At 40.8% G+C, this 21,040-nt stretch overlaps 3 protein-coding genes across 3 annotated transcripts in view; 1 reads left to right on the top strand and 2 right to left on the bottom strand.

Moving 5' to 3' along the window:
- tmdd1 (transmembrane and death domain 1) overlaps window positions 1-566 on the top strand; it is a 40,731-nt gene extending 40,165 nt beyond the window's left edge. Inside the window, exon 6 of the mRNA XM_030054792.1 lies at window positions 257-566. Coding sequence (XP_029910652.1) covers window positions 257-501 — 245 coding nt within the window. The 3' untranslated portion in view covers window positions 502-566. The remainder of the gene's footprint in view (window positions 1-256) is intronic.
- Window positions 567-9,168: 8,602 nt separating this feature from the next.
- Window positions 9,169-17,184, bottom strand: LOC115362207 (solute carrier family 26 member 9). Its single transcript, XM_030056052.1, has 21 exons — window positions 17,021-17,184; window positions 15,192-15,325; window positions 14,801-14,940; window positions 14,481-14,591; window positions 14,151-14,326; window positions 13,839-14,003; window positions 13,555-13,707; window positions 13,324-13,406; window positions 13,078-13,225; window positions 12,882-12,995; window positions 12,659-12,736; window positions 12,471-12,566; window positions 12,280-12,386; window positions 12,098-12,167; window positions 11,918-12,010; window positions 11,669-11,809; window positions 11,113-11,364; window positions 10,950-11,004; window positions 10,368-10,504; window positions 9,340-9,399; window positions 9,169-9,238 (listed from the first exon to the last, which is right to left on the bottom strand). The coding sequence occupies exons 2-21, from the start codon at window positions 15,314-15,316 to the stop codon at window positions 9,227-9,229; spliced, it is 2,316 nt and encodes a 771-aa protein (XP_029911912.1). The 5' UTR covers window positions 15,317-15,325; window positions 17,021-17,184; the 3' UTR covers window positions 9,169-9,226.
- Window positions 17,185-17,268: 84 nt separating this feature from the next.
- Window positions 17,269-20,182, bottom strand: slc48a1a (solute carrier family 48 member 1a). Its single transcript, XM_030056053.1, has 3 exons — window positions 19,682-20,182; window positions 19,014-19,181; window positions 17,269-18,794 (listed from the first exon to the last, which is right to left on the bottom strand). The coding sequence occupies exons 1-3, from the start codon at window positions 19,809-19,811 to the stop codon at window positions 18,658-18,660; spliced, it is 435 nt and encodes a 144-aa protein (XP_029911913.1). The 5' UTR covers window positions 19,812-20,182; the 3' UTR covers window positions 17,269-18,657.
- Between the last annotated feature and the right edge of the window lie 858 nt (window positions 20,183-21,040).

Genomic DNA, 21,040 nt, shown 5'->3' with positions numbered 1-21,040 from the left:
TATTTGTTCCCAGGACGCTCACAAATTCCAAAATGTAATTATCACCTGTCAATTTTTTTTTCATCGCCATTTTCTCCTGGGCGTTTCATTGAAGTTCAAACTTAAAGGTAAAAGCAGGGAGACAGAAACAGGTGGCTCCTGTGATAACAATAATGCTCCTACGGTCCTGTGAGAGGCTAGTGTGTCTTTTCTGTATGATGTGTGTTTCTCTATGTGTTTGTGTGTGTGTGTGTGTGTGTGTGTGTGTGTGTGTTAGTGAGGGATCTCACGTGGCAAGACCTGGATCTGATTGTAGAGCAAGTTCCCATCCCTCCCGACCAGAGCAGGCTGCTGAATGCAGTTTGGCCGCTGCTTTACGGTTTCTTACTGGGCTTCTTCGGAACCTTCCTCATGAGCATCTCCATCTTCCTCCTCATCATCCACATCTCCTCTAAGACCCAGCTGAACCATGAACCCAGCAGCTCCAGCCATATGCTCATGGTTGGAGATGTAATTGCGTGAGAGGTGGCCTCCACTGGGCCAGCTGAAACCTGAACGGGGGCAACAAGTTTAATCGGTAGCCATGCAATCTGGGATTAATAAATTTATCTGAATATTTGATACATGCACACAAGGCCTGCATGAATAATACTAAAATGTAGATAACATTTTTCATGGTTGTTCTGATAACTTTCTTTGTCTGTAATGACCATCAGAGCCAAAGCAACCGCTCGGTATCAATTCCACTACACTACATCTAATTATGATAAAATATGACAAGAATAATGCTGTTTTCAGTTAAAATAATTATCCATGCTGTGTGTTGCTAGAGTGGTAGGCATTATTGTCTTGCCAGTCTGGAGATGACTAGTGGTGTGACAGATGCGCTGGAACCCAGCCCTCACACCAAAGGTTGTTCCGGTGTTACTGTGATAGTGATGCCACTTTCCATTTCCCCTCCAAGTGACGGCAATGTGCCCGTCTGGCGTCGAAGAACAACTAATTATCCAGCCTGGCGCCTGCTTCCCCGGAGCCTGCCGATCCCTCCACAGGCAATCCAAAAGACTAATAACAATGACAATGCTAGCAGACAATGGAAGGCTCTTGGTTGTGATGACAGCTTCTGGTGGGTGACAGAAGCCAAATAGAAAATATAGGCCCATATTTTTGAAATTGTGAGGCAGCAAAGATTGTTAGCACGCCAAAATAACTTGATATACTGTATGAAATGCTGTAGAGAGCTACCTTGGTGAGCCCAGAAATTGGCACCAGGAACAACAGAGAATAAAAAATTTCCATATTAGAAGATTCAAATTAACTTTGTTGACGTGTGCAAGCTTTAATTATGAATAAAACTGCTCTGTTATGTTTTGCTCATAACAAGGCCATTTTAGTATCGTCTGCTGAGACAAACACTTTCATAATAGCAAGACAGAAACTATCCTCTTGGTACAAAAATACTTCTTTCTATCATCTTGTTCCCCTTTTTTATGCCATCCCTACTTTCCTTCTTCTTAATTGAGCTAATTACTTCATTATACAAATCTGGCCTAATATGCTTCAGGAGGCAGACTGCTTGGATTAACAAAGGCACCAAGCAGCAATTATAGACATTAGTTCATACATCAACATTTAAACAAATTATAGTGCAGAGCATGGAGGGCTGTATGTGCAGCTCCACAAGAGGCCAAGAGGGCATGGGTTTGAACTCCAACTTGAACAGATTGGTACCCTATTAAATCTGACACCATGCTGTAGGTAATAATGTTCTTCATCTGCAACCTTAATGTCATCCTGGATGTATGTTGTATTTTCTTGATTCATGTTTGGATACGCAAAGGTCTGAGTAATCAAATGCAAACATATTACAACCCTCTTCAATTTTGAATAGGAAAACAATCAAATATTTATTTGTAGGTGTTTGGCACATGACGTAAAAGCTGACATTTTGCAGCGGTTTGCATTTCACCTTCATCTCAACACCTCCCCCGGCGCAGTGGAAGTCTTTCATGACAAAACTTCTTCTCTCCTTCAGTTTTCCCCTGCTGGCTGTTAGGATCCTGCAGGTGCTGACTATGACAGGTTCACCTGCTGTGGGCTCACCTGTGTTTCTGTAACCAGTGGAGAGGAAAGCCAGAGTACTGTATGCCTGAATGACTCGCAGAAACAACGTGCCACATGGGGCCTGCATCATGCTAGTGACACTCCATAGTATAGCTGAGGTCCCACTACGAAGCAGCTCTTAGTGGATGAAGGGAGCTGTGTGATTCAAACGCCTTGCCTGGGCCTACTGAGGCATGCTGCATGACTTTAGAGGTACACAGTACACTGCACAGTTTCATATCCTATAAAGTCGAGCTTGATCACGTGTTCATCTGCAATCTGCTCCTTGTAGATGCATTTCATTTACAGAAGCCCGAGCAGCAGAATAGGCCAACCTTCATTTCCAGCCATTCTCATGCAAAGCGATGAAGCAATCACAGACGTCATGGATGAATAGAGGAAGAATCTAACATGAAATTGACATTTACAGCCAAGGTGCAGCCGACGTGTGAGGTGGCGCTTTCCAGGCACATCCATTCTCATGTAAAGCGGGCTTTCTTTCGTTTTTATTCTCATGGATTCTTGTGGTTATTTAATAGTTTGTGGAGCATTGGCAGCTTATGACACGGGATTCTCAGGGGAGAGAACATCTGTCTGTTGTCACTGGCTCAGCCTGGCATAAGGAGTCAAGTGTTTGGATGAAAATCTAGATGGACGAGACGTGATGCGTGCCAAGGGGACGCTCAGACAGAGGGGCTGTGTCCTTGATGTGCTGAGGCTGAGCGTTCTGCTCCAGGGCCTCAGGGGTGTGCTTACTGTCACTAAAGGCTTTAACTTCCCCCTCCCTCCATTTGCATCTTCATTCATCCGCAGGGCCACTGAGGTGCTGCAGTCCCCGTTCAACCATCACTCTCCTTTTGCTCAATATATATGGATCACAGGAAACAAGATCACAACACCAGCTCTTTTAAAGTCATACTTTTTTAATCGCCTCAGCTCCAGCTTTCACAACTTTGTCTTTCATGGTTTCCTTGGGGGAATCTGAGACTTCTTCAAAGTTTTTATTGCTGATCACACAAGAGCGTCTTCATGAGCTGACTGATGAAGCCACAGTGCCATCCTGTGGCCATGATGAGTCATTAGCCAGACTAAACCGTACTATTGTCTTTGACTGGGTATTTTTTGACTGAATGTCCACATTAATACCTCTGAGTATTAATCCTGAACACATTCAAAAACATATTGTTTTATTGTTTTTGTTGTTTTTATTCAAAGAAGTTGGGAGTACGGTCATTTACAGTAAAGGTCATTCTGAATATAAACTCTCACAATTAATACCAGATTGCCTTATAAGGCAAAAAATCAATCAATAAAAAAAAAAAAAAAAAAAAAAAAAAAAAATTGGGTTTATGATGAATGATCTTTACGGAGTTAGTGATCATGTAATATCAACAAATCATGATGATTTCTGCTTTAACTAACCAAGAATTTTTTTTAACAAACTTTTACTCAAGTAATTTGGTTGAATGAAACTTACTCATTTACTTTACTCTGAAATGGGTTTAAATTTTTAAAAATAAATAAATTGTGTGTGTGTGTGTGTGTGTGTGTACACTGTTCATATTGCAGTTTCAGTTGTGTGATCTGAGCTGATTTTTTTCCCCCTTTCTGTTAAACAGGATGACTTCTAATTAGAAACTCACTAATTAATAGCATGTTTTTTAATGACTGCTGCCCCAGAATGTCAGGCTGATGTCACGACACTGTTTATCTGGGGCTTGTCAGGCAAGAATTATAATCAGTGTCTTCCTTGTCATCATTCCCCAAATGGTGTCAACATGTTACTTTTAAAATTTTGCATTTCTATAGCGACATCAAGAGGAAAACCTCATGAAGTTCTCTGTCTTTCTGTTTTATGTATTTCAACAGAAGGATGGGTTATCAAGATTTTATATTACAATTACTTTCCAATAAAGTAAAGGTGTTGAAACCAAGTCATGTGCACTGACCATTAAGGTAGTCACAATAATATTATTCATTGATTGTCCAGTTAAAAAGCAGATGAATGAGTTACCACTGGAAGGAGGAATCACCATGTCTCCAGAAATATTACAGATCTCATGCATACAATTTTCATTTTCTTCTCATCTAAAAAATTTAATTAATCTCCAACAGCAGTGAAATTCCCCCGGTGGAAGGCTAGTTATGAGAAAGGAGAGCGGGATAAACAAAAAGACTGCTGGGCTTTGGGATAATGGCTACACGGCTGGTCTGTTTGTCGAGATAAAAGCAGGGGCTTCCTCCTCTGAGCCTCTGACAGGTGTGCCTCCTCTGTCGCTGAGACAGACGAGGGGGGACACCAGACAAGGACAATGCAATCCACCAGCAAACTGGCTTTAATCACTTTTCCAGCTCACTCCATTTTGAATTGCAGCCCCTTTTTGAAGTGTCCCACCTCATCACGGAGTGTGTGGAGCATCAAAACCTAAACTATCCAGCACGTTACAGCCACTCTCTCGACTGCCAGACAAGTTACATTTACATTTTAATAAAACAAACGCATTGAACAAAGGTAATGTGACTTAATCCCAATTTCACCAATCTACAACATATAAACAAAGAAATTGCTGATGCCTGATGAATGAGAATAAGAATTACTTTTGTTACGCATTAAGCTACTTAACAACACCGTCAACACGCTTTAAATGAAAAGATGGATTTGTTACTCATATTGCATAGTGTGTTATTGAATTTAATATTTAAAGGCATTTTGCATGTGTTGGTGGAAAGAGAAAGACTCATGATTCAGTTTTTTCTTCTTTTTTTTTACATTTTATACATTTTGAGCGAAGTATGAAGTCTTTTTTCATTGATTTAATATTTATACATAAATAATTGAAAACTCTTTTGGGTCTAATAGAGGTTAATGAAATTTGGTAGGAATACATTATCAATTAGAGGTAAACGGCCACAAGATGCCAGTGTGGGTGTGTGTGCATATTAAGTCTGTGTCTTGAGCTGATGATTAATACTCAGCATCTGTAGGAGACAGCAGGCCCAAATTGACCCCCTGCATTCAGTTGCATTTATCTCCACCGGTCAGTCTTCAAAGAACTTACAATCTGCCCAGCCGTGATTTCAATCAGTCACAAACGCATATCACTAATGACTCTTTTTTTTAGCTCCTGCTGCCATTAGAGCAGGGCTTTGCGTCAACATCTTGCATCATACTTTTTTATTTATTTCACCATAAATATTTATATCCATTTTGGCCCACTGACTTCATCATGCATGATTCATAATATTAATGAGGTAATTGTGCAAAAGTCATTGAATTATGGGGATGTAATAACACACGTAACACCCCCATTGACATACTGCAAAGCATTATGTGGCTTCCTCCGCGTGCTGTAGTGTTCTAATGAGTTCCCTTAGCGTTGCACCACACTGCGTTGTTTTGCATTGTCTCCTCTAATTTCCCCGCTGATACTGAACGGCTCAGTAAGGAGCTGGTATCTGTAGCCATCACACTGTGGTTTTTATCTAATGAGAAGACAGAAGAGCATACAGTACCTGCTGCTCAGTTTAATGAGTTGATGGGATGATAAAGCATTGCATTGATGACACCCACATCAGTGCCCTGCACATCGAACCTCTGCGATAGCCACAAATCAATCTTTGCCTTGATGGCATGTTTACTCATTCCATCAGAGTGAAAAAGAAGGTCAAATTAACTGTTTATCAGTCTTGTGGATTTGTTTTTCAGAGCTGCATTACTTATCTGCTGGCCCCAGGGTTAGATTTATGCTATACTTTACAAAACTGCAATTACTTTCTCCTTTCAAACAAAACATTCAGCAGTAGAGAGAGAAGTTTTGGGGTAGTGCATTACAGGATTTTCTGCACTTTCAAACTCTGCTGTGTGAATAATTTTCTATATCATAACAATTCAGTAAAGGTTAATCTTTTTGATGTAATTAACACAGTAATAACAGTTAAGGTAATAATGTAAAAACAAATAATTCCTTACGTTCACTAGCAATAAAAGTCAAAAAAAAAAAAAAAAAAAAAAAAATGGCAGGCAGGTTGAACAGTATTTTGCATCAAACTTGAGGTTGTGGTTTCATTTAACTTTAAATAATTAACCATCCTCCCATCAGAAGCAGACTCAAGAATTTTATGCCTTAATTAGTCACCAGAGAACGTTCCCATTGTTGGTGCATTTAATTGCCGCTGGTGTACAGGAATGAGACAATACACAACATTAATTAATATCAGCTATCAGTGGTCAGATGTGCCCTTGGCAACTCTGTAAACTCACCCTGTCCAAAGGCGATATAGTTTGCTGAAACTGCAAAACCAAGATTTACGATCCCCTGGCTGCAAACCGGTTTGTTAATGAAGCAGAATAGACCCCCCCACCCCCACCCCTTCCCTACACAAGCCTATAAAAAAAACATATGCAAAGCGCCAACTGCTGTCGCTTGATCAATGTCAAAACAGCTATTATTTAAATTTCCAGAGGTGGTTTGGGATGCTCTGTCATCCTCAGTCCCTGGGATGACTCTTATTTTTTTTTTTTTTTAGAAAGGCAGGCTTTTCAAACCCGCAGCCCAATTTCCTGTCTTGTTACTGAAAACCTCCAAATCTGAATCTCGATCCTGAAAAGGTCAGAGCTGAATATTTTCCCTGGGAGTGCTCTCAATGAAGGCGGACAAGCGCAAAATGACAGGGTCCCACGACTCAACAAGGACATACCCTCTGACATCACGCAATTAGTCTCAATAGTGTGAAACCACTGGGCATGTAAACAAATTTAATACATAAATCTTTCTGCCTTAAATTTCCAAAAGGGACCTTGTTAATTAAACCATCATGGTCAATGAATGTGCAATGGGTGTAAAATTAATTTCTTAGTGAACTTGCAACTACAGGCAATGAGAAACTACAGTCCATTATAACATTATCTCATTTGCAAATGGATTTAGTTAGAAACATTTCATAATTCAATGTTATCGTCATTTGACCTTCAGAGAGGGAGGCCTTTTCTACCTACAGCATCACTGATAAGGGGTAATTATATGGCACAATAAGAGGAAGGTCAAATTAATGCAAAGCAGACTTAAGCCAATATTAAAGGCCCCCCTCCAGTGACCAAATGATCATTTTGAAACTCATGCTGAAAAAAATTATCTTAGAAAGTGATGTATGATCCTTTTCATTTATGACTCCACTTCATTGCACCAGGTAAACCAATGATTCATCTTGCGTCGCATTGTACACTGAAGCTGGGGGGAAAAACAATCTCCGAGTCAGGAAAGTGCTGTGAAACCATCCAACTTGAAACTCTGAGTCGGAATCTCAGGCAAGATCGATGTATTCCGACTTTAGCGAGACACGTCACAGCACACACAGCAACAGTGAACACAAATCCCTTTACATCAAATTTTCATGGTAAAACTGGATTTTACTATGTGTATTTTTTACAGTTATGAGAGTTGGCAATGCTGATTTTTGCTCAGCATTTCTCCATAGAAGTTGCTAGAATGTGCCAGTGTCAAGTAATGACCATAGCTTGTTTTTTCCGGGCTTTTCATTTGAGCACATTTACACCACAGCTGCGATGTACTCTCAACAAGTACAATGGAACGCAGCATAACTTGCAGCGTTGCCAGATGTATGACATTTATTGTTCTTGTAGAATAATTTTGCTCTCTGTATAATCATCAATAATGCCAAAAAAAAGGGACCAAATGTACGATAGTTTTCTTCAAAATATGATAATTGTAAGCCTTCAGCAGGATAGTTTAACAATTCTCATCTGGCAAAGCTGATTAGTTGCAAGGCCGCTTTGAAATCACTGGAAGGGGCATGGTTATGCCTGTTGCAGACTCATTTTGATTGAGACTGTTATTGGTGGAGATCAGCATTCACCACTGAATTTCTTCAGGAAGAGATTTGAAAATGGCCTAAGTCATTTTCACAGGGGGGCTTTGAGTTGAAATGAGTGAGAAGAATAAAATAACCCAAGTACTAGTTCCAGTATGCACATTTTGAAAGGTGTAGTTTTAAAAAAGGGGCAAAGTGGCAGTCCATTAAATGCTGCATGCTTCATGACCACAGACCAACCTGAACACTGATTACACAAGGTGATCCTCCTCCAGTCAAAATATTTCTGTATTTAACACTTACACACAGAGCCTTAGTTTTTACTAAGGCAGGACATGTACCTGGCACAGGATTGCTGGTGTGGTTCGGTATGAAAAGCTGTAGGTGTTGAAGGAAAAAAAGCAATAAGAGGTGCAAGACTTTCCCTGAGCTCCAAATTAAAGCTTATGGCTGCAGAAGCCTTGTGATCACTTTAGGTGCCAATTTGCTCCGGAGAAGAGGGAGAGCAGAGGAGCAGATGTGCGCCAGAATATCTTAGGATGATTTCTTAATAGCTTCATAAATCCATTCATGCATCAAAGGTATACCAACACCATCATCAGCCTGCCGCTAGGCTACACACCACAGGCCTGTGAGCACCTGCTACCCAAATGTAAGTCAGTTGGCCCACATATTACGCTTTATTACAAGACTCTGCTGGTGTGACTGGCTGCAATTATAGCTGTTATTTTGTTGTATCGACTATATTCTATAGTACAGAAAAAGAAGGAAATCTCCTATACTTATAAAAGAAAAAGAGATAATGGTGATCTGTAAAGTAGAGACTGCGAGACAACAAAGCCATGTGAAACTGCTGATGCTGGGTATTCCTCCCTTCATTCCTGTCTGGCCTTTCCCAGATTCTCGTCTCCACAGGGACGAGCCAGACTGCTCAGCTGGCTACAGCTCACAGCTGTGGCCATACACACTCTCAGTTAATTACAGGACCACTGTCTGCATGTCTGCGCAGTCAGCAGGTTCACTCAACAGTTATTGTGAGGGGTGGGCAAATTGCCTCAGAGTTCCCCTCATTACCTGCTGATGGGTTTCTTGTTGTCAGGGACTTTTGCGCTTTAATACACTGCCCCCTATCAGTGGAGTCAAGCACTGATGACTGGATTACAAGGTAAAATGTTTTAATGGGAGCGTTGATGGACTGTCATCCATAAAAAGATACATTAGTTTGGCAACATAAACATTTAATGTTACAGTGGTGTTTTTGTTTTCCCCTCCTCAGCACATTCCTCCACTTCATCTTTATTGCAACACTAGGTGCTCAAAACATCTCCTGTAAAAGAAAACAGATCTTAGATATAAAATATCAGCTTTATGATGAATAAGTAAGCAAAACATTTGTATCAGCTTATACACAGTGATGTTAAAGTGTACCTGCTCCAGATCCTTCTCCTCATCAACGCTGAATGTAAGTCCCTGTCTTTCCCTCTCTGCCTGTAAACACCACAGAGAGCAAACATGAAATATCAAGCTGGCATGTACAATATCATATTTGTGGTGCAATGACACATGCTGTATTGCTATAGTAATCTCTGTGGAAAAAATAGATATGAAATGTGCTACTGCTAGAATCATCAGAATGTGATGTTATAGATACCGACAGAAGGTTGTACCTTGTGGAATAATGACAACCACTCAGGAGTTTAGAGGCAAACTAAGCTAAAGGTTAGGGAAGTGAAAGTGATTGGATCCCAGTGGATTATATTACTGACTGCAGCTTTAAGCAGGGTAACCTTAGGCAATCGCTAACCTGTAATGGAGTGTTTTTTTAATAGTTTCCAGTCTTGTTAAACAACAGTTAACTTCCCAACTCATCAATAGTCATTCTGAGTGTCAGCACATTTTGCTAGGACTACTCCATTTCTAATTTAAAAGAATTTATGTCAAAAAATAAGGCAGGCAATTGTGCAAAAACTGTCAAGAGTTCCTCAACATCTTTTCCTCTATATACAGTATATCACTGTGTTTTCCACACTGATTTTGTCCCAATTACAATTTTAAACACTTTTAAAGATGATATTTATTCTGTCAACTGCCTCAAAATGTCATCCATGAAGCATCAGGCAACAGCAGACATAAGCAGAAAGAAAAAAAAAAACATTTCGCAGCAGATGGTATGCAGTATGACCTTAGGGAAATTCAGAACTTTGTTAGTCCCGGCACTTCAGGCACCGTGACACAAAAAAAAAAAAAAAAATGTGATATTTCTGTTTGCCCTTGTTGGCCCAGATAAGGTGACAAAAGGCAGGCTAAAAAGAAGAATTTATTAGTCAGAAAACAAATCTTGTTTCCCTCTACTTCTTAGAGTAATCTCTCCCTCTTTCCCTATAACCTTTGAAACTTTAAACAACGGGCCTTGTGTGTGTGATTCTTATGATAAAGTATAATGCAGTGGGGCCTACCTGTGGGGAAACTCCCCTGTCTCCAGAGCTCTGCTGAGCAAATAGAATGGCATCATGGACGGAGAGGAAAAGGTGACTGCGAGATATACTGCCATCATCAAACACCCCTCCCGCCTCCAGCTCCTCATACACCTGGGCTGCAGGCAGGCGGCACGACAACAAACATCATGACACAGTGAGAACCTGTGACTTCGCCTGAAGCTTACGTAGAATTTGATGAGAAATAAAATGACTGTTTACTGAGAGAGCATCACTGATTTGAGGCAAAGGCTTAAATCTGTAAATATGTTGTCATTCCAGGAACCCCAACCTGGTCATTGAGCTTTGAGCGTGTTACATGTGAGCAGGGATGGGGGAAAGTATGTAAACTACTGAAACACTAGTTTTAATTCATCACTTGCTACTGGATACTTCATCTCACTGGGAGAGGGGAATACATTTACCTCACAACAGATACCTAGAAATTTTGCATCTGGCACTCTATTTCAGCCACTGTCCTTGCATTGGTGACTGCTGTTGCCATGACAACTGCTACAGTAAAGCCAAAAATCTGAAAAACAGTAACGTCATTTAAGATTTTACCTTGAACGTTAGCAAGGTATAGTTTAATCCCCAGCGTTTCATAGCTTGAGTTCATCTGTGTGGGAAACAGAAGAGAGGAGATTGTTCACTGAAATGTTGGATAAATAAACAGAAGATGAATGCATACACCATTATCAGTCTTTTCATGGCACAAACATCTGACCTTAGTGAGTACTTTGATGCCCATCAGGTCTATGAAGCAGACTCCGGCTAAGTCTAGGATGAGGGTGTGGAACGGCATGGGCTGGGACTCCAGGGTGGCAGCACTGGGACTGGGCGGCTCTTGGTCAGGAGCCTGCTCAGCCAGCTCAATGTCACTGCAGTGAAAGTTGACATAGCTGGTGGGCGGCTCGGGTTTGCTGGCACTGCCATCGCTCATATCGAAGTCACTCTGCAGTTCAAGCTGTGATATGGTCTAGATTTTGAGGGAATACATACAGGAGTCATGGAGAAAAAGATAATGGTAGCAGGGCATCTATAACTGGATGGGAATTTTTTTAAGTGTTTTTTGCATCTGTTGGTTGCAGTTTGCATATGTGCATATGTTTGCAACAGTGTTGTGGAAGGTGCTCATACAAAAAGTTCAAATGACAGGGCTGAACATGCACAGCCAAGGTGCTAATACATACTACATAGATTCATATATCCTGCACTACACTGTAGTAACAGCTTCTGTTTTGTCCAAATGACCATATGACCATAACCCTAACCCTTCCCACCTGAGATTTCATGTTGACCAAAGAGCTGAGTTTCCTCCCTCTTGTCTCCTTGTCCTTCTTCTCCTCTTTCTCTTTCTCCTTCTGTTGTTTCTTGAAAAACTTCTGCCTCACCAGGATAAGCTTGCCAGGGTCCAGTCCGGTCTAGACACACAAATATGCATAGGTAAACACTCACACATCACATGAACGCATTCATTCAAACATGGCTGACCTTGAGTACTGGCAGAAGAGGTCACTCATTCACTGTACCTTTCTGATGACCTTCTGGCGAAATATCTCAGCATTTGCAAAGTAGAGCGGCGAGCAATAGTTTACTATCTTCACGCCTTTTATAGCTGTCACCTGTAGAAGTAGCAAAATGATGAAATGTAATTCCCTTTAGATTATGTGGAAATTACAGAAACATCAAAATAAATAATTTCACTATACCTTACTGTACACCTTGGGGTTTTTGTAGATATCTGTATCCATGATCTGAACCACTGCCGAACCATTTCGACTATGAAAAACACATAATATTATTATAATATATCATATAATGATGCATTCTTAATGATGCAGCAACTTCTTTCTGCAGCACTGTCTTTCATTTTGATCTTAAGATCACTCACAATTGTGTCTTGAATACAACCACCAGGATGGAGAAGCCCACTCCGATGGCAACTCCATACGGTAAGCTGAGAAAGAATGTGGCCAAGAATGACACAACCCACACACACTGGACAAGAGAAAGGACAACAGAGTAAGGAAACTATATAATTACACTGCATTATGCTGACACTGAGGTGCTGCTGTGACTTACACAGTCCAATTTGCTCTTCTTCCATAAGTAATAGGGGTCAGAGAGCTGGAGGAGTGTGTTCTTCAGGTTGACTGCAATCAGGGCTCCCAGCACTGACTAAGAAAACAAGTCATGTTTTTTTGTTTGTTTTGTTCTGCTCATTAAAGTTTTTGAAAGCACTCTAACACAGCTCAATTATGTCTACCTACTTTTGGTAATGGTTTCAGGAAGGCACCCAAGGCTAGCATGGTAATCATTACCACCAGCATCACACAGAGACTGGCAAACTGTGAGAAGGCAGCAACATAGGTGCAGAAGTTAGTGATTTGTTTTTTACTGCGTTTAGGTCCATGCTATGTTTCTTTATAAACATACATCTAAGAGTCAACCTAAATTACAGTTCCAGTACTTTTGAGTGGTATTAGTGCCCACCTGTGATGTACCCCCAGCGCTGTCCACAGCCAGGGTTACGGACAGGGCACAGCAGATGACATGGATCTTGAAGAAGGACCCGAGGAAGTTGCTGCAGCCGAGAGCCAACATTTCCTGTACAGGATGATTTTTTAATGAAAAAAGAATAAAAAACAACTTTTCTACCAGAGTGAACAGAGGAGATGTTGTTCTCTACCTGGTTGGGATCCACATCGTAGCCGTGCTTGGCTGCCAGTGTCCTGCCCATGGCCAAGTTGATGACATACCCAACTATGGCAAGGGAGAAGGCGGTGCTCAACATGTCATCCCACTGACTCACTGTTGGCAGGATTGGTTTTGGGAATCTAGGAGATGGAAACAGGGGAGTGAAAGTGCGACAGTGAAAATGGTTCGCAAGTTACAGAAGCTACCACTGAGTCTGAGATGGCCGAGTTTACTTTACCCTAAAGGGATTTTCCCCACGATGTCCATATGATAAATCTCAGGAAGATGCAGAGGGCCTGAGATTGCTGTGGCCACCACCACCTTTGTCAAATGGAAAAAGACATCAGAGGCCTTGACATGTAGGTCTTACAGGTTATAGTAAGCTGACATGACCCATTTTGTGCAACAACTGCATCAAAGACAAAAAAATGAATGTCTTCAGAGAAATAGCTAAGTCTGAAATACTTACAATGATGATCTCCATGGGAATGGGGAAGGGCAGCTTGTGGCGGTAGCGTGCGCTCAGCTCCTTCACCACGATCAGGACTACACTGCTGACCAGAGCAAATACCAAGGAGGCTATGTTGGTGTCCGGCAGGCCACAAACAATATCTATAAGAGTCTGTGACAAACAGGTTACCTTTAGTGGCTGGGAAATTACAGGATATTTTAAAAGCAAATCACAATACAGAAGTATTTTACTTTAGAGGCACAGACTCCCAAACATTATTGTGACTGCTGTTAATTACTTACATATATAACAGCCAGGGGACCACTGTACGGTGGTACTTTAATGCCAAAGATGTACTTCAGCACTGAGATGAGGATCTGTAATCCTGCAGCGGTCATGAAGCCTCTGACAAAGGATTCTGACAGATAGATGGCCACAAAGCCAAACTGTATCAAGCCCAGGCCAATCTAGACAGATGGATATTACCCTCAGTATGTGCCTTTTGGAGAACACAGCAATGTTTCTTAAACCTTCATTCTGTTTCTACTGCAAAGTATGTTTAATAAAATTTTATAGAAGAAAGAAAGGAAAAAACTCAGACTGAGCTTCAGCACCTGTATGATAGCAGTGAGGCAGGCCAGGGTCCCAGATATGCCCAGGCGAACCTCATTCATCCTGTCTGTGTCCACTACTGTAGCATTGAGTGTGGCATTGAAATGACTGAAGTCAGACTCTGGGGCCAGCCTGAGGCACACTATTCCCACCATAATGCTGAGAACAGCAAAAGTACCTGCACACAGAGAGCAGTGTGTCATATCTATTTTCTTTGCCATACAGCAAATTGAACAGAATCAAGCAGAGCACAGCTGACCTCCACTGTGCAGGTCTGGTAACTAATCATTGTCATAATATGAAATGGGTGTAGATAAATCATCCAGATTTACCTGGGACCATCTGGTGAGCAGTGCCCATGAAGAAGTAAGGGATGAGGGGGAAGAAAGAGGAATAGAGACCGTTGACAGGAGGGAGGTTTGCCAGGAGGGCGAACGCCATGCCTGGAAAGAAAAGAGAATCTTTTTATCTGTCAGATAAATCACGATAAAAGGAAAATAAAACAAACAAAAAAAAAAAAAAGATGGCTCATGAAAAATAACCTTTTCTCTGACTGTAATATAAACTGGAGCATGCATGAAGCAGCAACTGGCATCAGTCATAAGGCAGTACACAGAGGGATCACAGCATAGGGGAGGAGAGACTGACTGACCCTGTGGTACCTGAATGGTGCCCGCGCTGACCCCGCTGATGACATCACACAACAGGTTTTCTTTCACTTTATACCTGGGCAGCCAACTCAGGACAGGCAGGTGTCTGAACAGCAGGCCCCTCAGTCTGAGCACAGAGCATCTGACAGCAACGAAAACAGTCGACTCTCGGTAAAAGGTCAGGCAACAGAAGAAAATCTTTGAAACAGCTGAGATTCACTATTCAAAAAGAAGTATATAACATGTCCAAACTTTGTATTGAGTCATCAAGGGCACACAGCTACTGGGCCCTCCACTGTTTGGTTACAATACAGAGCTTGTCGCAGGGCAGAGCTGTGCGATAAGAAGGCGTGTGTTTGATGTTGACTGAGTGGCTCCATTGTAATTCTGTACCTGAAGAGTTTCTTCACTTTCTCTCCAATGGGGAACTGTCGATTCTTCTTGTCAAACTCCCTGTCAAAGTCCGGGAGGTTGTACGCAGGCCTGTCAATCACATAACGTGGGCGGTCCTGATGCATGGCTGCGGCCTATCAGGAAACATTTATCATCCCATAAATAATGGCCAGTTCAATATTTTATTATCAAGGTACAGTTTGAGAAATGTCAAGAATTGACGATTAAGAAAACATAAAACTGTCAAATAAAAACTGCCATGATAATTTAGTACTTTGCAAAAAATGTCTATGTTTACAAGTCAATTCGTCTAATGATGATTCTTAAAATCTGAAAAATATTCCTTAAAAGTAGGGGGACAACTAGGGTGGCATTGTTAGGGAGTGACAAGAACAGTGGGATGGTTTCCATTACACTACTATGGTTTTGTGTTATTGTGTGCTGTTTTTATTCGTTAATGTGTGTGTATATCGGCGGCGGCTTCTGCTCCAGGCAAAGAGGGTAAAACACCGTGAGCAGCCAGAGTAACCCCGCAGACTAGACTGTTGGTCTGAGGGACTGCTCGGCCATAGGACAGACACTGGGATGGCCCCGGGAGTGCACTGAGTGTTACACTCATTAAGACTGCACTGGAAAGGCTGGGTTTTAGCAGAGAGACCGTATCACTGTTTTAACTTTGGGCGTTTATGCCAGTCTTGTTTTATTGTTTGTACTACCGGTCAGTAGCTACTTCATATTTTAATCTTAGTAATATTTATTTCAATAATGTCTTTGGTAATAAATCAATTTACATTTGGAATCACCTCTGCCCCCTTGTGTCTGTGTGGTGTGGCCTGGGCATTTAAACACTAAGTACAATCTTGTGACAGCATCATTTCACTTGTTTGCAATATAAGTAACAAAACAAAGTATCTTTATGACTTTGTATGATCATAATGACCCAGTAATATCTTAAAGGACTGCAGAGTCCTACAACGTCTAAGTAACACACTTGATGTGTGTTTCCTTCAGGGTCCTAATCTAACCTTCAAAGATCAGTAAATAGGTCAGTTACATACATATGTATTTGATCAACACAAGATAAATAATAGTGCACACACACACACACGTACACCCTGCCCCCAGTTTCCATGTTATATCCTAAATGTAGTAGTTGTTACTTGTATTTATATACTGTAAGTTCTTTTATGTCCTTATCCTACAGAAAATCTCTCAAGATCATGCTCAAAGTTCAAAATATCTATGTCATACTCACATTTATATTGGTAGACAATGGCATTTTAATGGCATAAAATAATTAAGACAGGGTTTATAAAACTCAAGTTCTTCACAAACTGCAGTTTGCACAGGGAATGTGGCACAAAGTTGGTTAAAACAAAACTGTTTGGCCAAAACACTCCACTGCTTGTTAGATCATAAGACTTATTACCCATTATTTCTTATTACTGTTTATTTCTTATAGTTTCTATACAGAAATAACCATATAGAGGGGTAGATTCACTACTTTAAATAAGATCACCAGCTGAGAAAACAAACTGTCTGCACTGCATTAGTCAACAAGGTGCTGGAAGTGAAAATCCTTTGTCCAACAGGAACCGCATAGAAACTTTTCTTTCTCATATTAATTTAACAGGATAGTGTCACTGATCCAAAAAATCATTCCATGGAAAAATCTTAACTCTAGAATTTATTTGACCACCTTTTAGAAATTAGCACAACTCAAAGAAAGAAATGTTTTGTAGTAGATGGAAAAGATTTTGTAATATATGTTGTTTATAAAATTACACCTAACAAGGGAGGAAAAGTCTTAAAAGAAAACAATACCATACCTTACAGATGAAGGAAACCTTCTGGTGGCATTTGGCTCACGTATGATTGTTGCCCACTTGGGTGAACCACTGGTGGTGATGATTTATGTTTTCGGCAAGTCATGTCAAAGGCGCTCTACAAATTTTGGGTGGAGCTAAAGAGGACAAACTCCTTAGAGGGAAGGTGAAGCTGTATTATTTCTAAAACACTTGATTTGTGAGAGCACCACTGTGTCTGTCCACTGTGACAATCTGAGAGGACATCATGATAAAATTAACCACATATGCAAGTTTAATGGGTTTCAATCTCTTCATAATATCCTGACGTTTATTCTCTTATTAATAAAACACTTTTACATTACGATAAAAGGTAGACATAAGTTGACATAGGCTGAAGCTAAACATGACAAAAGACTAGTCTTACTTGATTCACAAGAGAACACTACCAACATCTGTAAAATGAATGAAACAAAAAAGTGTTCATCAAAAAAAGTAAAACATGATGATATGGTACACATAATTGTGTTTCATTGTATGAGGACTTCCACATTTGGGATTTGTGAAACAAAAACGGCAGCAAAGAGTGCAAATCCATGGCAGCAATATCAAAATCTAAAGTGCAATTATTTATCAAATTCATCTTTGTTTTCTCTAAAGAGGAATGTGACATTTTAGTGGGACTCAAAAGAAAAAGCAAGTCTCCCCCTGGTGGAGCAAAAGATGAATAGCCAAACATTGACATGCCAGCCTTTTCTACAGGGATGTTTGACAATTCAACACATCAGTCCCTCTGAGAAGAAAGCTTGGGAAATAAAGCATGATTTCTCCTTAATAGCACATTTCCTCTCTTCTCTATGGTTTTTGCTATATTCAGGATATGAGTACATGAAACAGTCTGTCCTAAAAAGATGTATTTGTAACAGTATTTTAACCAGTGATTTCATTTAAAAGATTTTCTAGGGTTGCTTCACTGACAATGAAAGGAGCTGAAAGTCGGACTGTGTAGACAGTGACTGTTTCGAGGTATAGATTGGGCACATTCTGTGGATCAGAACTGCTACTGTGAAAAAAAGCTCTTCTGGGTATATATATAAAAAAAACTCAAACACTGTCAACCCAGTAATAACAACATGTTGCCCTGTGACACATTTTAGTTTTGGTTATATACATTTTACCTTTGAGTGGTTTTAAATGAACAAAATTTAACTAAACTATCCCAGATGAAAGCAATAACATTTTTAATGGGCCTTCCTTTTAAATGTTAAAAAAGTTTGAGATTATGATCAGCACTGAGGGATTCCAAAGGTAAAATTCATCTCCCAACCACTGTCACCTCACAAATATCCATGAGGAAATATTTCATTAAAAACCTAACCTCTAGTAATTTCAGCAAAGCAGTTCCCAATCAGGAGTTTATAGTTGTGACTACTGCCAGGAATATAATGGTGCATTATTAAATGTGTGAGAACAGCTTACAAAACAAATGCAGGGCTTGTTAAGCGAGTGCAACAAGTTTAACTCCATGATGAAAAAGTCACATGACTTTGTAATCTTTCTGGCTGCTTCTCCTCCTCTTTGTTATAAAAGCTCTTTGACCAGCTCCTGCTGGCAGCCCGAACCCCTCCAAGTCCATCTCAGTCTATAAAATGAGCGCTGACTCAGAAGTCGCTGAGGATGCTGATGTCTGCGAACTCCTGGCGGTATCTGTATGAGTACAGGGCCAAGAGGAAGGCCCATTTGAGAGTGAGGAAGCTCCACACACAGGACAGGTAGAGGCTCCTTGGGTCAGTCGGAGCTGTGGGACAGAGAGGCAAACCAATTAAACCTTTCAGCAGGCCATGTAAACTATCATCTCCTCATTGCCAGAGGAACAACTGTTAGAATTCAATTTAGCCCTCTAAGCATGACTACTGAAAAAAAAAAAAAAAAAAAAAAAAAACTATTACAATCCATGAAAATGTATATGTGCATACAAATATGCATAGAAACAGATGATCACTAAAGGGAGGATTACATTGCTTCTGTGTTATGGCCAGAGTGAGGAAGGTGATGAAGGCAGCCACAGCCAAAAGACAAAAGAGCACTCCAACAGCTATGAAGAACCTGAGGCCTTTGAGCCAGGTGCGCCAGTAGTCCTGCAGGTACATGATGTGTGTGACCAGGGCCCAGAGCGCCAGCACTCCTGTTGGGACACACCAACACATGTTCACTCATGGACTATGTTTTCATACAACACCTTGCATGACAATCACCGCAACATTACATTAAAGATGAGTTCTGCACTGAAAATTAGAAGAACCCACAAAACCTCACATTCCTATGGTTGATGTATGGCAAAGCTGGAGGCCCAAAATTAGAGCCGAGGAGAGGAAAAAGTGCCAAATGGTCATGTGATGCACCAGTGTGACAGCTACAATACGGTTTAGGCTACAAAATAATTCCTTCGGAGCATTACTGATTTAAATATGGTGTGCTGGGAAGATTTCAGACAATGACCAGAGTGACCAAAACAACACAGAAAATACAATTAAGGTTTAATCACACTGCTTCCGTCTGAAGTGCTCATATAGGCCCAGGCGCTTATTTCGAAGGATTAGGCAGCACAAATGCTCCAGTATCATGAGTAAAGACCAAACTGTGTTAAAAACAATGTTGTCTGTCGCTCGAGGCCTAATAACATACCTGATAAGCCCCCCATAGCCGCCGTCCATGGTTGTTTATATGCAATATTCCAGACCAAGAAAGCCGAAAATCCGACTAGCATACCAAAGGTAGCGTATGCTATGCTAATGTAAGTTTTGTTTATGCCCATTGTAAAACACCTTTACACCACAGCGTTTGTAACAGCTGTAAAAGATTTTTTTTTTTTTAAAAAAGTGTAATTTTAAAAACCGAAAGGTCTGCTCACTGGCATTTACACCAACGGCTTACCACATTATGTAATATCCCTGTTCACTAGCTATCCCTGAACATGAGTAATAAGAAACGACAGGATTAAATCCCACTCGGATAGACGACGGAGGGAAAAACATTCACGAAAGGAAAAATTAAATAGTACACCAGCTGTTGGTCCATACACCTGCGACACAAACACACACCAATGACTCGATTTGGTTATTGCACTGGCGGCTACAAATTTGCTACCGAGTGTTTATCTCGCCACGACAAAGATGATGTGTTGTCATCAAGAAAAGCACTGCTACATTTTTCCGTCTTCAGCCGTGTTGTCAGAAACATTTCGTCCAGGACCGCCTCCCTTGGCCGCTGTCATTCTAGACATGTAATGCAAATATACAGACTTATATATGGATTGTTATTATTAGTTTAACAAAATTAATTAACGGCAACTCTTGGTGTCAATATCGACCATTTGCCACTTGAAGTTATTTATCTCGTCTACTCGGATTATCTTTGTATCGAGGAAAGCCCCCAAGTCCCCGAGATATCGCCCCTAGTGGATGAAAGAGGCATTGCAATTTTGTGACTTTCGCTGGCGCCACAGGTTTTATTATACGGATATGTGTGTGATTTAAATAAATTGTGCATAAAGTAAATTTACATCTTAAATTACTGTTTGATTATCCAAATACTCAAAAGCCATTGTCAAGTTTATCTTAGGTAGAGAGGCCTCGTTGTTACAGAATCTTTTCAGTGTATGCTCCATGTTCAAACCAGCAAACCCTGCTGGCATGTCCTTGGGCAAGTCACTTCCAGCTCCAGTGGTGCTGTTGTCCAGCTGACCCTGACCTTCGACCTTTCTGGAAATGGGAGAACTTCCCAGCAGGAAACATTAAAATGCATCATTATACCTACTGTTTATTATTTATGAGGTATGCTTTACAGTTGGACACAATGCAGCTGTGTGGTAAAACTGGAAAACTATAAACGGGTTGTACTGGTTGCCATGAAGTGAAACTGAAATGAAACAGCAGGGCGCTGCAGGTGTAGATGTGTGGATGTTCCCTGTCTGCTCTTGTCTCACATGTGGCTCACTCTGTGGTTGTTTGTACCTGTAGGCCATGCTCTGTCTGCTGCTCCTGT

This window comes from Myripristis murdjan, chromosome 7 (genome assembly GCF_902150065.1).
Source record: "Myripristis murdjan chromosome 7, fMyrMur1.1, whole genome shotgun sequence".
Classification (NCBI taxonomy): Eukaryota; Metazoa; Chordata; class Actinopteri; order Holocentriformes; family Holocentridae; genus Myripristis; species Myripristis murdjan.
The sequence above is the reverse complement of the archived record's forward strand: the minus strand, read 5'-3'. Positions and strand labels throughout refer to the sequence as shown.

What these genes read in the sequence shown, in the direction of transcription:
- LOC115362207 (XM_030056052.1), bottom strand. Translation starts at nt 15,316, where the DNA reads ATGCATCAGGACCGCCCACGTTATGTGATTGACAGGCCTGCGTACAAC. An exon ending in GCATCAAAGTACTCACTAAG is followed by an intron (nt 11,005 to 11,112) that starts GTCAGATGTTTG and finishes TTTCCCACACAG; the next exon opens with ATGAACTCAAGCTATGAAAC. An exon ending in ACAGGGGAGTTTCCCCACAG is followed by an intron (nt 9,400 to 10,367) that starts GTAGGCCCCACT and finishes TGGTGTTTACAG; the next exon opens with GCAGAGAGGGAAAGACAGGG.
- slc48a1a (XM_030056053.1), bottom strand. Translation starts at nt 19,811, where the DNA reads ATGGGCATAAACAAAACTTACATTAGCATAGCATACGCTACCTTTGGT. An exon ending in GGCTATGGGGGGCTTATCAG is followed by an intron (nt 19,182 to 19,681) that starts GTATGTTATTAG and finishes GTGTCCCAACAG; the next exon opens with GAGTGCTGGCGCTCTGGGCC. An exon ending in GGCCATAACACAGAAGCAAT is followed by an intron (nt 18,795 to 19,013) that starts GTAATCCTCCCT and finishes TCTGTCCCACAG; the next exon opens with CTCCGACTGACCCAAGGAGC.